The sequence below is a fragment of the Chroicocephalus ridibundus genome, chromosome 2 (genome assembly GCF_963924245.1).
Source record: "Chroicocephalus ridibundus chromosome 2, bChrRid1.1, whole genome shotgun sequence".
Taxonomy (NCBI): Eukaryota; Metazoa; Chordata; class Aves; order Charadriiformes; family Laridae; genus Chroicocephalus; species Chroicocephalus ridibundus.
Window position 1 is genome coordinate 118500490 of NC_086285.1, and position 12201 is coordinate 118512690.

At 40.7% G+C, this 12201-nt stretch overlaps 1 protein-coding gene across 4 annotated transcripts in view; it reads left to right on the plus strand.

The window, feature by feature from the left end:
• The window catches only part of LAMA3 (laminin subunit alpha 3), a 128098-nt gene that overhangs the window by 59151 nt on the left and 56746 nt on the right, over positions 1–12201 (plus strand). For all 4 annotated transcript variants that reach the window (XM_063326721.1, XM_063326723.1, XM_063326724.1 and 1 more), the window contains 8 exons: positions 1849–1957; positions 4426–4523; positions 6700–6865; positions 7268–7394; positions 7485–7624; positions 8004–8119; positions 8633–8844; positions 9659–9863. In XM_063326721.1, coding sequence (XP_063182791.1) covers positions 1849–1957; positions 4426–4523; positions 6700–6865; positions 7268–7394; positions 7485–7624; positions 8004–8119; positions 8633–8844; positions 9659–9863 — 1173 coding nt within the window. The remainder of the gene's footprint in view (positions 1–1848; positions 1958–4425; positions 4524–6699; positions 6866–7267; positions 7395–7484; positions 7625–8003; positions 8120–8632; positions 8845–9658; positions 9864–12201) is intronic.

Genomic DNA, 12201 nt, shown 5'->3' on the forward strand with positions numbered 1-12201 from the left:
TAGCGGCCAGTTTTACAAGAGTATTCCGAGCGATCCTAACAAGAGCTGCTGAAGCAGAAACATGAAGTGTAGCCACCCTCTGGCTGTGAGGCTGTAGGCAAGATCTTCAGCCGAATGCTTCTTTATCCTTGTTGACTGCTGAGGTTACTGCAGATGTTTCTGCGCAAGAGATTTTTGTCTGTCCTGAGCGAGATTGTCTTTAACACTTGAGCATTTCAGCTTATGACTCAAACTGGGATTGTGGTCCTGCAGATATTTGCACCCTTGAGAGAGCTTACCTGGTGCCAGGGGACTACAGACATGCATCCGTTTTTCCCATGAACCAAGTGTTTGGCAGATTGGAGGCTTAGAGATATTTGGGACGAAATTGCCCAGTAAGACAAATCATTTTCATCAGCATGTTTGTGATACAGAGCAGAGCTTTATGGAGCAGTGACCTTGTCAGGTTATTGCTGGGGAAAGCTCTTATTTTAGCCTGTTACCTAACGCTTTAACCCCCAAACTACTTGCTATAAATCTTCCATTTTATTGCTTTTTTTCCCCAAACACATTTTATAGGCTAATTTTGAACATACTTATTTGTTCATATTATACACTGAGAACTTGCTAGTGAAAATACAAAGAAAGCCTTTGCTACTTTAATGTAACAATGCAGTAAGTCCCTTCTGCGGCCATTCTGCATGAAGCTAATGGTCACGTAGCAAGTAAGTTGCTGTGTCATCTTGCCTAAGCGGGAAGCTGCAAGTCTCTTCTGTTAAAAAATAAATCAAGAAATGGCATAATGAGGTACATGCAAATAAGAGTAACTTGTAGAATCGGGAATATATAGTGCCAGGCCTTCTTACAGCTCTGTGAGCTTGATTATTCCCAATAAAACATTGTAAGAGAATAAACACATTGCAAGCTTACAGTGAATCACAAATAAGGGACCTATATTTCTCCAGTCTTAAGTGTCCTTAGCCCTGAGCTGACCTTATTTCTGAGCTGTGCTCTAAACAAGAGTGAAACTTCCACATTCTCTGGTTTGTAGAGGAGAAATAGAGAAGCAGTTGTATGGTGGTCACAGCTCCTCACCCACAACACACTGACCGGCCTAGCTGAGCAGAAGTGCGGAAGAAAGAAAAGAAATTAGAGCCTTAAATGACTTCTCTTTAGCAAAAGGGAACTGCTGCGACTTTTGGCAAGTTGCAGAGGTCATGCTACCTGAATGAGGCAGAGTTCAACGGCTTTAGCAAGGCTCTTCTGCTTAGTGTGTATTTGTCTTTACCAAAGATGTGCAGCCAATTGAAGGTAGTCAGTAAGAGGCAAACCTGCATTTTTTCACTTGTTTTGAGGACAGAATAGCTTCCTCAAATCAAGACTTGCCCAGCTGCCACCGTGTGGGTGAGAGCTGCTGATCCACGCCATCAGTGGCGCGTATCAGTAGTGCAAAGCAGCAGCTGGTGCATGCTGGCACCTCAAGGACCATGGCCCAGGCACCCAGTATTAGTTACACACCATGTTATACAGCTTGGAAACCTCTGCAGGTAGCATGTACGCGTATCTGGCTGTCCACATCCTACTTAAATCAGTACCTCAAATGGAGATCTGAGCTGAAGTCTGGAGGTTTGGCCTCTGGGTTGGTCAACCCAGAAAGGACGAGCAGTATTGTGTACCTGGTACATCCTTTGCCTCACTGGAGAGGGTACTGCATGTTCACCAGTGGCCAAAGGTAGCTGTTACTTATGAGCCAGCCCAACGGCTAGGCACCAGTGGTGAGGCTAGCCAAAAGCTAGGCAGCTGAGCTAGGCCATAGCCTAAACAACATGGCAATGCCAGGCTCAATTTTAATCCCGCTTTCTGTCTCAGTTTCCTTTGTCGCAGCGTTGTAGTTGACGACAGGAATCGCATTGCAGCCTATGACCTTCTAGCAGACACGAAGATACATCTTAAGGCATCACCCATTAATTTTCTTCTGGTAAGTTTCCATTTTCTTTTCCCTTTTGTAATACTTGTTCTCTGAGTGGGTAAAGAGAGATACTTTTCTCCCTATGTTCACATGCTGTATGGTCATAATGTGAAAAGATGTATATTAGATGCTTGAGGAAGTTTCTTTATAGATACTCAGAGAATACTGAAGCAAACTTGATCAGTTTCAAAGATAAACAGAAATTTGCCTTTCTTGGCAAGTTGTATTTTCCAACTCTCTTGTGCTTTATTTCAGTTCCTCTCTCTCCTCTACATGCAAACATGAAAAATCTTCTGGTAGCTTTTATACTCAGTCTTTCTTTTTTTTTTCCCCCCTTATCTTTCACTTTGTTTAAATCCTCAAAACCCATGTGGGAGTTTCCTGGGTCTCTTACAAAATTCAGGTAATAAATGCATTCATTTCAGATAATAAATGCATTCATTAATCATATAACTTTTAAATACTTTGAATAAAAAGCCTTCACTGCCCTCTTTTGGCCACACCAGGAATACATTTTTCTGGACACTGAATTTTCTTGTGTCGTTTCTGTTTTCCGTTTCAGAAGCACAAGGTGAGTTACATGGTTAAAATGTGGAGTTGAAACACAGCTATAAACATAGCTTAGTTTCATGGAACTACTAGGATTAACAACTGCTACATGCTTTCTTCATTTCATGATGCAGTGTTCAGTGTGAACAAATACCTTTTAAATTGTCTGTTAGCTCCCTGCAGCAATTGCTGTGCTAACAAGATCCATATCCAAAAGACGTTGACATTATTAATCATAGAATCATAGAATGTGTTGGGTTGGAAGGGACCTTTAAAGGTCATCTAGTCCAACCCCCCTGCAGTAAGCGGGGACATCTTCAACTAGATCAGGTTGCTCAGAGCCTCATCAAGCCTGGCCTTGAATGTCTCCGGGGATGGGGCCTCCACCACCTCTCTGGGCAACCTGTTCCAGTGTCTCACCACCCTCATTGTAAAGAACTTCTTCCTAATGTCTAATCTAAACCTCCCCTGCTCTAGTTTAAAACCATTGCCATTAGTCTGTATCTCCATGCATGGAAGTCTCTTGTGTTAAGAATCTCTGTATTTTTATTTCGGAATTCTAGTTTTCATTCCCTGAACAGCTTGCTGCAAGATAAATTTCAATGTTCTCCTGAGATACAGGAAGTATTTCCCTGTGTTAAATGTAAAGACTGCACTTAGCAAAAGATAGGAAGAAGGGGGAAAAGAAGAGCTTCTGGTGTATGGCAGCAGCTCTGGCGTTAAAAATCCTTGTATGACCCCCTGTCATGTAGACCAGAGGGACAAAGGGGAACTGCCCCCAATGCTGGAGTTCAGAAATCTCATCTAAATAAAGGGGAATTGGGGTCCTTGAGGTTGACTTTCAAGAGCGGCTCTTAGAACTTGATAGTCTTTATCTCACGTTGAGGCACACGAGCTGTCTAAACCCAGACCATGTTCTGCACTGACATTTGAGCTGCTGATAAAGTGCAGTTCAAAGCTTCAGAGTCTACCCTTGTTCTGCCACAATGGGCTGGAGCCCTGTAGGTCCTTACATGCGGGACAGGCACAATGTTTGCTTGCCCAGGAAAAGAGACTTGTAGCACTCTGCTTCCTAGCTTATAAAGGGTTTCTAGTCCCTGCTCACTACTGCTGAACCACAAGCCTTAGGGCCTGCTTCTAAACTGAATCACTTTGTACATTGATGAATTCTCCCTATGGAATTTTTATTTATGTTAATACATGATCCTAGTTAGCTTATGCTTATCAGGCATTTTTACCTCCTTTTCAAGCAGTTCACGCACAAGTTCTGTAACCTGCACTTATGTATTTTGTAAGTGCAGGTAATGTACTTTATTAGTGCAAACTTGTGCCTACCCACAAGCTTTCCCTTATGTCCTTACCACCATGGCTACAGAAGAACAACTACAGCTTCATTTGCTCATGTCTAGTTTTACTTAAAAAAACCAAACATATGAGGTCTCGTTGGCTGTTAAAATGAGTTCTTAATCTATTGGGAGAAATCCTGGTGTCACTGAAACTCACTCCTATGGACTTTGCGCGAGCAAGTGTTTGTGCCTGCATTTCAGAAGGTTTCCCAGGGTCCAAAAGTCTCTAACACCACAGATGAGAGCTTTTCCCTCCACCTCTGTACGCTCCTTGCCTAGCTTCTGACCCCATGAGCTGGTCTTCTGTCATTCCCATGGCCATACATATACTTAACGTTTTAATTTATTTTAACTTCTCAACAGCCAACATTCCCCTGAGAAGGACAGAAAAATGCTATTCAACACTCAGGCATTCAGGTGCAAGCAGGTAAAGAGATCCAAAGTCTTGTGGGAAGTCCACAACAGAACATGCTTGGGGTTCAGGTTTCTTCGTGCTAAAATTAGACTTCATCCTTCCCGTTCAGGCCTGGCCCTGTTATTTACGATATTAATTGTTAATTGTGCCTTGTGCTTATTTTTCAGCACAAGGTTTGTATTATATCAGCTGAAGAATTTTCTCCAGAATATGTGGATCCTAAAGTACAGTGCATAGCTGCTTACAGGAGTACCCATGATGGAAGGTAACTTTCTTGGGTTTATCCTTCGTATTTTCTGAAGACCTTGAAAGGCAGACTAAGTGGCATTTTAATTCTTTTGAATAAATCTTTGCTCAGTGACTCACAGGTGATTTGTAGGTCACTTCTGCAAAGTAGTATTTGTAAAAAAAACCTGAAGTATTAATGTTAATCTAGCCAGTTTTTGCACAGGATTTTGTTAATATTAGCCTCTTCCTGGCTTGTCTCAACTACTGACTGCTGATGCATTAGACAACACGCATCTTTCACACATCCTCCAGTATGATAGGTGTCAAAGCTGGAGAAACATTACTACTTTGTTGGCCTGAAATGCTTACCACTCCCTCTGGAGTTTCATTCTGCGCATTACTGCTTCAGCTGTTCCAAAATGTCTTCAACTTGTCATTAGGTAGGGGATGTGACTGCCTTTTCAGGCCACCAGCTCAGCTTGGCAGCCTCAAACTACTCAACATGTAAACCCCAGCTTCACAAACACGCCATTCCCTTGTCCATCTCATGCTGGGGCCTGTATGGTAGGTGTGCCCTCAGCATTCACCCCACACAGCAACACCAGGTGATCCTTCTCCTCCATTGCACTTGTATAGGACGAGTAATTAGAGCACTCATATACAGTTTGGTTGACCCAGGCTGATGGCTCTTCTCTTGCTGCAAAGATCTGAACCTGAACTTTGACTTCCCAAGTGGTCAGTTTGGGGTTCTGCAGAGGAATTTCTCCATCCTGTTGAAGGTCTTTCCCTCTCCATATGTTTTATTCTTTGGGACAGAGAGGAACTATCACTGCAGCTTCCAAATTAGGGAGCCCCACAGTTCACTGCACTCCCCAGGATGTCGCTCGTGATGCTACTCCTAAAGCTTTCTTCCTACTGATCTGGTGATGGGAAGGGCCTCAAAGTAAACGTGAATGTCATTTGCAAGACTTCAGAGGCAGAAAGTGTTGGTAATTAGGTCTAATAGGTTTCCAGACAGTAGCTTCTAATATAATGGTTGAATTGAAATAGCAAGCAGAAAAACCTGGATGATAAATTGGATAAAGTCATGTGACTGTACTTGGCTTCCAAGCATGCATAGCATTGAATCACAGCTTTAATTCTCCTGCTCAGAGTATTACAATTGAGAGTAGCTTTCTAAGACTGAAGATACTTGTCCTCGCATCAAAGGTATTTTGCATTACTGCACATTTATATTCTGAGTAAAATGAGGGAAAGAGGCTGGGTGAAAGGCATGATTTAAAATAAAGTTAATGTAGAAATTTGTACCTTTCACTTTGGTTTTGTGCTTTGCTGAAAGTGCTTAGTGTTCACCAAGTTTAAAGATACAGAGTCTTGGCTCAGTTTAACGGTATTATGCAGGATGCTGCATGTGACTTCCCACACAGACCGGGCAAATGGGTCTCAATCCCGGCCCTGAAACACACTTGCCATTCCAGTTCTGGGCCTGTCTAGAGCAAGGATTAATCATTGTCCGTTGAGTACATACAAGAAGTGAACAAATGCTAGCAGGAAACCCCCCAAAACATTTTCTTCTGCAGTCTTGGAAAATACTTCTCTCAATCGAGCTCTTCAGAATTAAATATACCAAGGAAGAAATAATTAAACACAGCAGTAAATGAATCAGGATGCTTTCAAGGAGCACTGTTATTTATTTTGACTCCAATTCTACAAATATTTGAGTATATACTTAACTTCTAAGTACTTAAGTAGTCCCCTTGACTTCAGTGGGAAAACTTGCATGTGTAAAGGATACACCTATATAAATATTTGTAGAACTGAGAATTCAATATTAGTACAGATTCTGGTGAATGTAACTAACTGGATTCACTAAAATCTATTTAACTGGGTTTTTTTTGAACACTTTTGGTTCCCTTAGGTTTCATCTTCTTTAGTAAACTCTTTCTGTTGACACTCATTATGTTATTGAAATTTTGAGTGAATAAAATCAGTTAATGTACATTTTCCCCCTTTGTAAGTTAAATCCGCACCTCTTGTTTTCATTTACTTTCTGATCATTTACATAGAATACAAAGAGTAACAGTGGTTACCATTGTATTATTAATTGTAGTACATTCTAATATATTAACTTTTGTGAGATGTTTGCTTTTTCTTTGATGATGCCTAAGGGATTCTCCTGGCCCCAAGGGTAATTAATATAATTCTGTGTTTAGTGCAACATGCATTCCCTCAGTGTATGAGACTCCACCGGCGGCTTTGGTTTTGGATGCGTTCAAGGATGGGAAAATTTCTGAAGTACGGAGAAACGTACTTTATGATCCAATCAGTGCCCCTTTACCTTCTGACTCAGTTCATGGAGTCACCTTGACACCATTACAGGTATCTCATATTTTGAAAATATTGTTTCCTTAGTCACAAAGTATGTTCTTAGTAAAGTTGAGTAGATGAAGCACTTTAAGAGAATCAAAACTGAATGATGTGATATGATCAAAAATGTTGCAGACTGAGTAAGCCACCCAGATAATAGACAGAAAGAGAAACAAAAATGCCAGCGTCTTAATAAACTAGGCAATAGTCTCACAGCCTGCAGAAGAGCATTAGATATGCTTGGCATGCAAACAGCCAGGAGCATGCCCTTGTGATGCCATACTCTTTGAAGAGATTGCTAACTTCCCAAGAGATGCTAAGCCCCTTGCAGGTAGGTGGCACAGAGCACAGCTCATAAACCCAAGAATATCTCACGAAACAAATGTAGTATCAGAGCTGTTCTTGTTTCTGCAGAACCAGATTACCTTGAGTGGCAGAGTGCCCCGCTTGGGCAGATACGTATTTGTGGTACATTTTTATCAGCCAGCACACCCAGTGTTCACCGTCCAAGTGCGTGTGGATGCGGGACGTGTCTGGTCAGGTAAGCGTCTGAATTTGATCTACCCCCTTTTCTTTCTCAGTGTTTTGGCACACAGAGCACTTTTTGGCACAATTATGTTTTTAATTCTAGGTTCCTTCAATGCTTCATTCTGCCCTCATACCTCTGGCTGTCGGGATCAGGTGATTGCAGAAAACCAAATTGAGCTTGACGTTTCTGAACCTGAGGTCTCTGTTACAGTGGTGATACCTGATGGAAGAATGCTGGTTCTGGTATGTTTATTACATAAATGTACTTGGAAATGCTAGTCTCACTTTCACCATTCATTTAGAGATAGATGCAAAGACAAAAGCCAAAAAGAAAGAATTTGTCTTTTAATTTTGTGTTTCAGATGGTTAGGATTTTGTGCCCTGCTTCTGTTTTATTTTAAATCTTTAAAATACTATCCACTGTTTTTATTGTACACTGCTTGTAGCATCACAACTCTGGGGGGAAGATAAGTAAATTTTTCTATTTTTGTCAGTTAAAATGTTACGGGTTTTGAGAAAATCCAGAATGCATAATGAAGCAACATTTAAGTATATAAATGCCTTAGCTTGTGTTTTTTGCCTTTCTCTGAAATATACAATTTAGCTTTCTTGTTGTTTTAAGGAAAATGTCTTAGCTGTTCCAGCAGACACCTACAGTTACAAAATTCTTGACAAAAAGACAGTGGACAAGTCATTTGATTTTATCAGCCAATGTGGAGGAAACAGTTTTTATATTGAGTAAGCATCGCTTTCTAAAAAACTGAATGTTGACAGCAAGCTGGGAATTAATATTACTTTTACTCCATATTAAAGGCATATGTATAAAATCCCCATCATTGTGCTACATTAAAACGCTTTTCATGGCTTAGTCTGGCCCATTAAATTTCCATGAGTCATTTTCCCATGACTTTCTTTTGTAAATTAAATGTAAAGGTAGAGCTTTATTGCTCACAGTACAAAAGAGGGAAATCTATGTCATCTTTCTGTCTTTGGTATTTCCATCTTTGGTATTTGGTATTTTGCTTGGCATGTCTGAACTGATATGACTAATATGCGCACTTTTCTTGAAAAAAATCTCTTACCTGCATGTTCAAAGCTGTTCACCACTAATTTAATTGCATGTGTACTGATGCCATCCTTACGTCAGAGAACAGTTGGAAAGACAGGACCCTAATTGACTGAAGCAAAAAGCACGCTTGTAGCAATTCCCAAGTGCCAGCACTTACATCATTTATATTTCAATTTAAATAGCCCAGAAGCATCACCGGCCTTCTGTAAGGACTCTGTAAGGTCACTAGTGGCTTTCTACAACAACGGAGCCCTGCCATGTAATTGCCATAGCACTGGTGCCACGAGCCCTACTTGCAGCCCCCTGGGAGGACAGTGTGTTTGCAGACCCCATGTCATCGGTCGTCAGTGCAGTCGATGCCAAACTGGCTACTATGGATTCCCATTCTGCAAGTGTAAGTACATGCTCGGACTTACTCAGCGCCTGACCCAACCTTTTGTTTAGTTCTCTGATTGTACTGCACAGGTACCGCAGCCTCGCTTTTTTTTACAGGGCTTGATCCTGTGAGAGGCTGGTTGACCCATCTTAGATTTGGTTTAAGGCAGAAGTAACTCCATTCCCTTAAAGCATACTTAGTTCATGGTGAAGTGTGCTGACGCATGTGTTGTCTGATCAGGTGTAGTAGGCTTACAGTTAAACTGGTTAAAATCCATATTGCCGCACTTTCAGTCAAATGGATTTTTCTGCACTGCCTGCTAAATTGTTTCCAAGTGCTTATTGTTGTATCCCAGTTTACACCCTCAAGATTTTCCATAGATAATTGGAGACATGGCATTCTTAATTCCTCATATTCTGAGTTATCTTTAATAACATCAACAGATTTATAGATTACACCAACAGTCCTCAGCTGCCTCCCAGATATTGTACCTGATGTTTATAAATTTGCTTCGTAAAAGTAGTGCCCTTAATACCAAAACTATTCATCGTTTAATTCTTGGTAGTTTTGGGAAGTGGTTAATAATGCCCATGGTGAAGTTAAGCAGCCAAACTGTGGAAAAGAGAAGGCACCAAAACTACTCTTTGAAGCTATTATTACAGTCACATAGTTGGTTTCCATGACCCTGGGCTTAAAACTAGTGAAAGAGAGAAAATTTTCATGTCCTTTATATATAAAGGTTGTGTGTGTTTGTTTCATACGCAACTTCAATAGGAGTTGGTCACGGTAAGTTGAGATGTGACTGATTCATAGAACATTTTCTTTGACCTAGTATGCAACTGCGGGCAGCGGCTTTGTGATGACATGAGCGGTAAATGCATTTGCCCTCCGCGAACTGTGAAGCCGAAGTGTGAAGTGTGCGAGAAACATCACTTCAGCTACCACCCTCTTGCCGGCTGCGAGAGCTGCAACTGTTCAGAAAGAGGAGTCATTAATGTGGCAAGCCCAGAATGTGAAAAAAACAACGGGCAATGCAAGTAAGTTTGGGTTACATGCGTTACAAGCAATGCGCGAGTGGTTCGCTTCACCATTCTTTTCAGGTATTTGGAGGGGATGTGGGAAACTTTGATGATGGTGAGTAGGGATTTAAGCAGCGCTTGGCGATGGTGAGGACTCAGCTGTTTCAGGGACACCTGCAATGTTTTAGTGCAGGTAAGTAATCGTGGGTTTTGGGATTCCTGGGTTTGCATTGTTTGCCAGTGGTGTGCCATGGCCACTCATGGTAAGTCACCAAATCTATGTCCAGCTCATATGACATATCCAATGTCAGCAGCAGACCTCAGATTGGAGCTCCTGACTTCTGGACGCGTACGTCATTTGTAATGGCGTATGTTATTTCCCAAACTCTTAAAACTTTGCAATTGACCTTCCACAGTCTGTTGTCTGGTTTTAAGTCTAACGATGTTTTTAAGTTCTGTAAAGCTTGAATTTCTGCAATGAATTTTGAGAGACTTCGATGATAGGTGCTGTGTGTATGGAAAACATGGTTCAGTTAGAGTCATAGGTGATAATTGACCTTAAAATTATGCCTTCTGGGTGACATATGCTTATTTTTCTGTAACTCAGCATGCTGAGATGAGAATAAATGCTTTAGGTTTATTCTGTTATTTACATCCTCTAAAATAGGTGTAGCATACAGCCACAACCGTAGGGAACGATCTTAAATTCAGATGCTGTCATATTAGTATAGTTGAACATTTCTGTTATTTCCTTGGGGAGATCGAGTCCTTAAATAGCAAGTTCAAACACTTGATAACCAGTAGATTGTGTAAGGCCAGGATTGGTCCAGTTTGATTAGTTTGGCTATGTTGGAGTCCTAACAAAGAGAAATGTGTCCTTCCTGCTCTGCCATTAAGTCTGTAAATATGATAAAGAATGCTAATTTTCAGAGAATACTCATATTATTTCCCAAATTTAAATTATTTTCCTAAGTTTGTCCTTTTCATATGAAGTGAATAATTGTCTTATCCCAAAATCAAAACAGGAACCTGTTTTTGTGTTTAGAAGTTGGGGTTCGAGGTTAAAATGTAGCATGTTCTGTATCTCCTGGTGCATTCTCAGTCTGAGTAGTCGCTGCTTTTTCCCAATACAATACAAAATAAAATAAAAATAAATACTATGCAAAAATAAATAAAGTAAATAATTCAGTCAAATAGAATCTAATGCTTCAAAGAAAGGGCTTAACACATTTCTACTCAAGTAAAATTGAGGATAATTTTTGCAGAAATAGCCACGTTTTTCTGTTTCAGTGAAAAGCTGTGTTGCCTGATTATAATGGTGATATTTTTCATGTGAAGCCTAATTGGAGATATCAAGGAAATGACAGATTATTGGTAAAAAGTTATGATCAAAATTTGACATTTAGCAAATGCTTTTGGACTGACCACTGAAGTATATAGCAAACTAACTACTACATTTGGGTTAATACTTTTCCTTCTGTGGATTACATGAAGTTCAAAGTCCCCATCCAGCTCCAGTTATCTCTGTGTGGGGGTGATGTGTTTAGAGAGACTCTGAGAGACCTCGCCCATTGTTTGGTGAATTGAGTAATTGCTTTCATACATTACATAAAGTGCAGTCTGCCTTGTCCGCACACTTTAACTGTTTATTTCCATTAAATTTATAGTGATAGTTCACATATTACTTTGTTGCTGAGAGCCACAGGAGACTCCACCAACTTGCTGAGACTTTTAAAAATTATCTTATCACAACTGAAATGTAAAGATGTGGTTGGTGGTGATGGCAGACGTTCTTTACCAGTGGATCCTTACTGTCTTGAAACCTGCTTTGGGCTGGTACGGGCAGTTTACCAGGATAGACAGGAGGAAGAGGGATCATCGGACCTACATTTTCACTAGTTTTATCAGACTGTGCAAGTTTGTTGTGAAGGTAGGATGAAGTAGCTGCTGCCACAGAAGGATGTTCTTATCTCAAGCCTTGTTCATAGTTTGATGTTGGTTTTTGCATTTGCTGTACTTCACCTAAACAAATTCAAGGCATTCAAGCCTTCACTGTGAGCAAAGTGGATTTTATCCTTTGGGAGCAGTTGTAAACTAACCCAAGCCTTATGGCAGGCTCAAGTCCCCATAATTATTCAAATGCCTGGGATTCTCCACCTTTTTGTTAGTGAGTGCCTTGAGTAATGCCCAGTCACATCCTCCAGCTGTAAAACTTCTTCCAGCTCCTCTTACCTGAGTGCAACATCCATGTTTCACACCTTGGTGTACAGAGAGAGTAGTTCTGCACTGCAAGCACTCAATAGCTGCAGAAGTCTAATTCTACCATAAGCATTTATATCCTTCAAAATCAAATCCA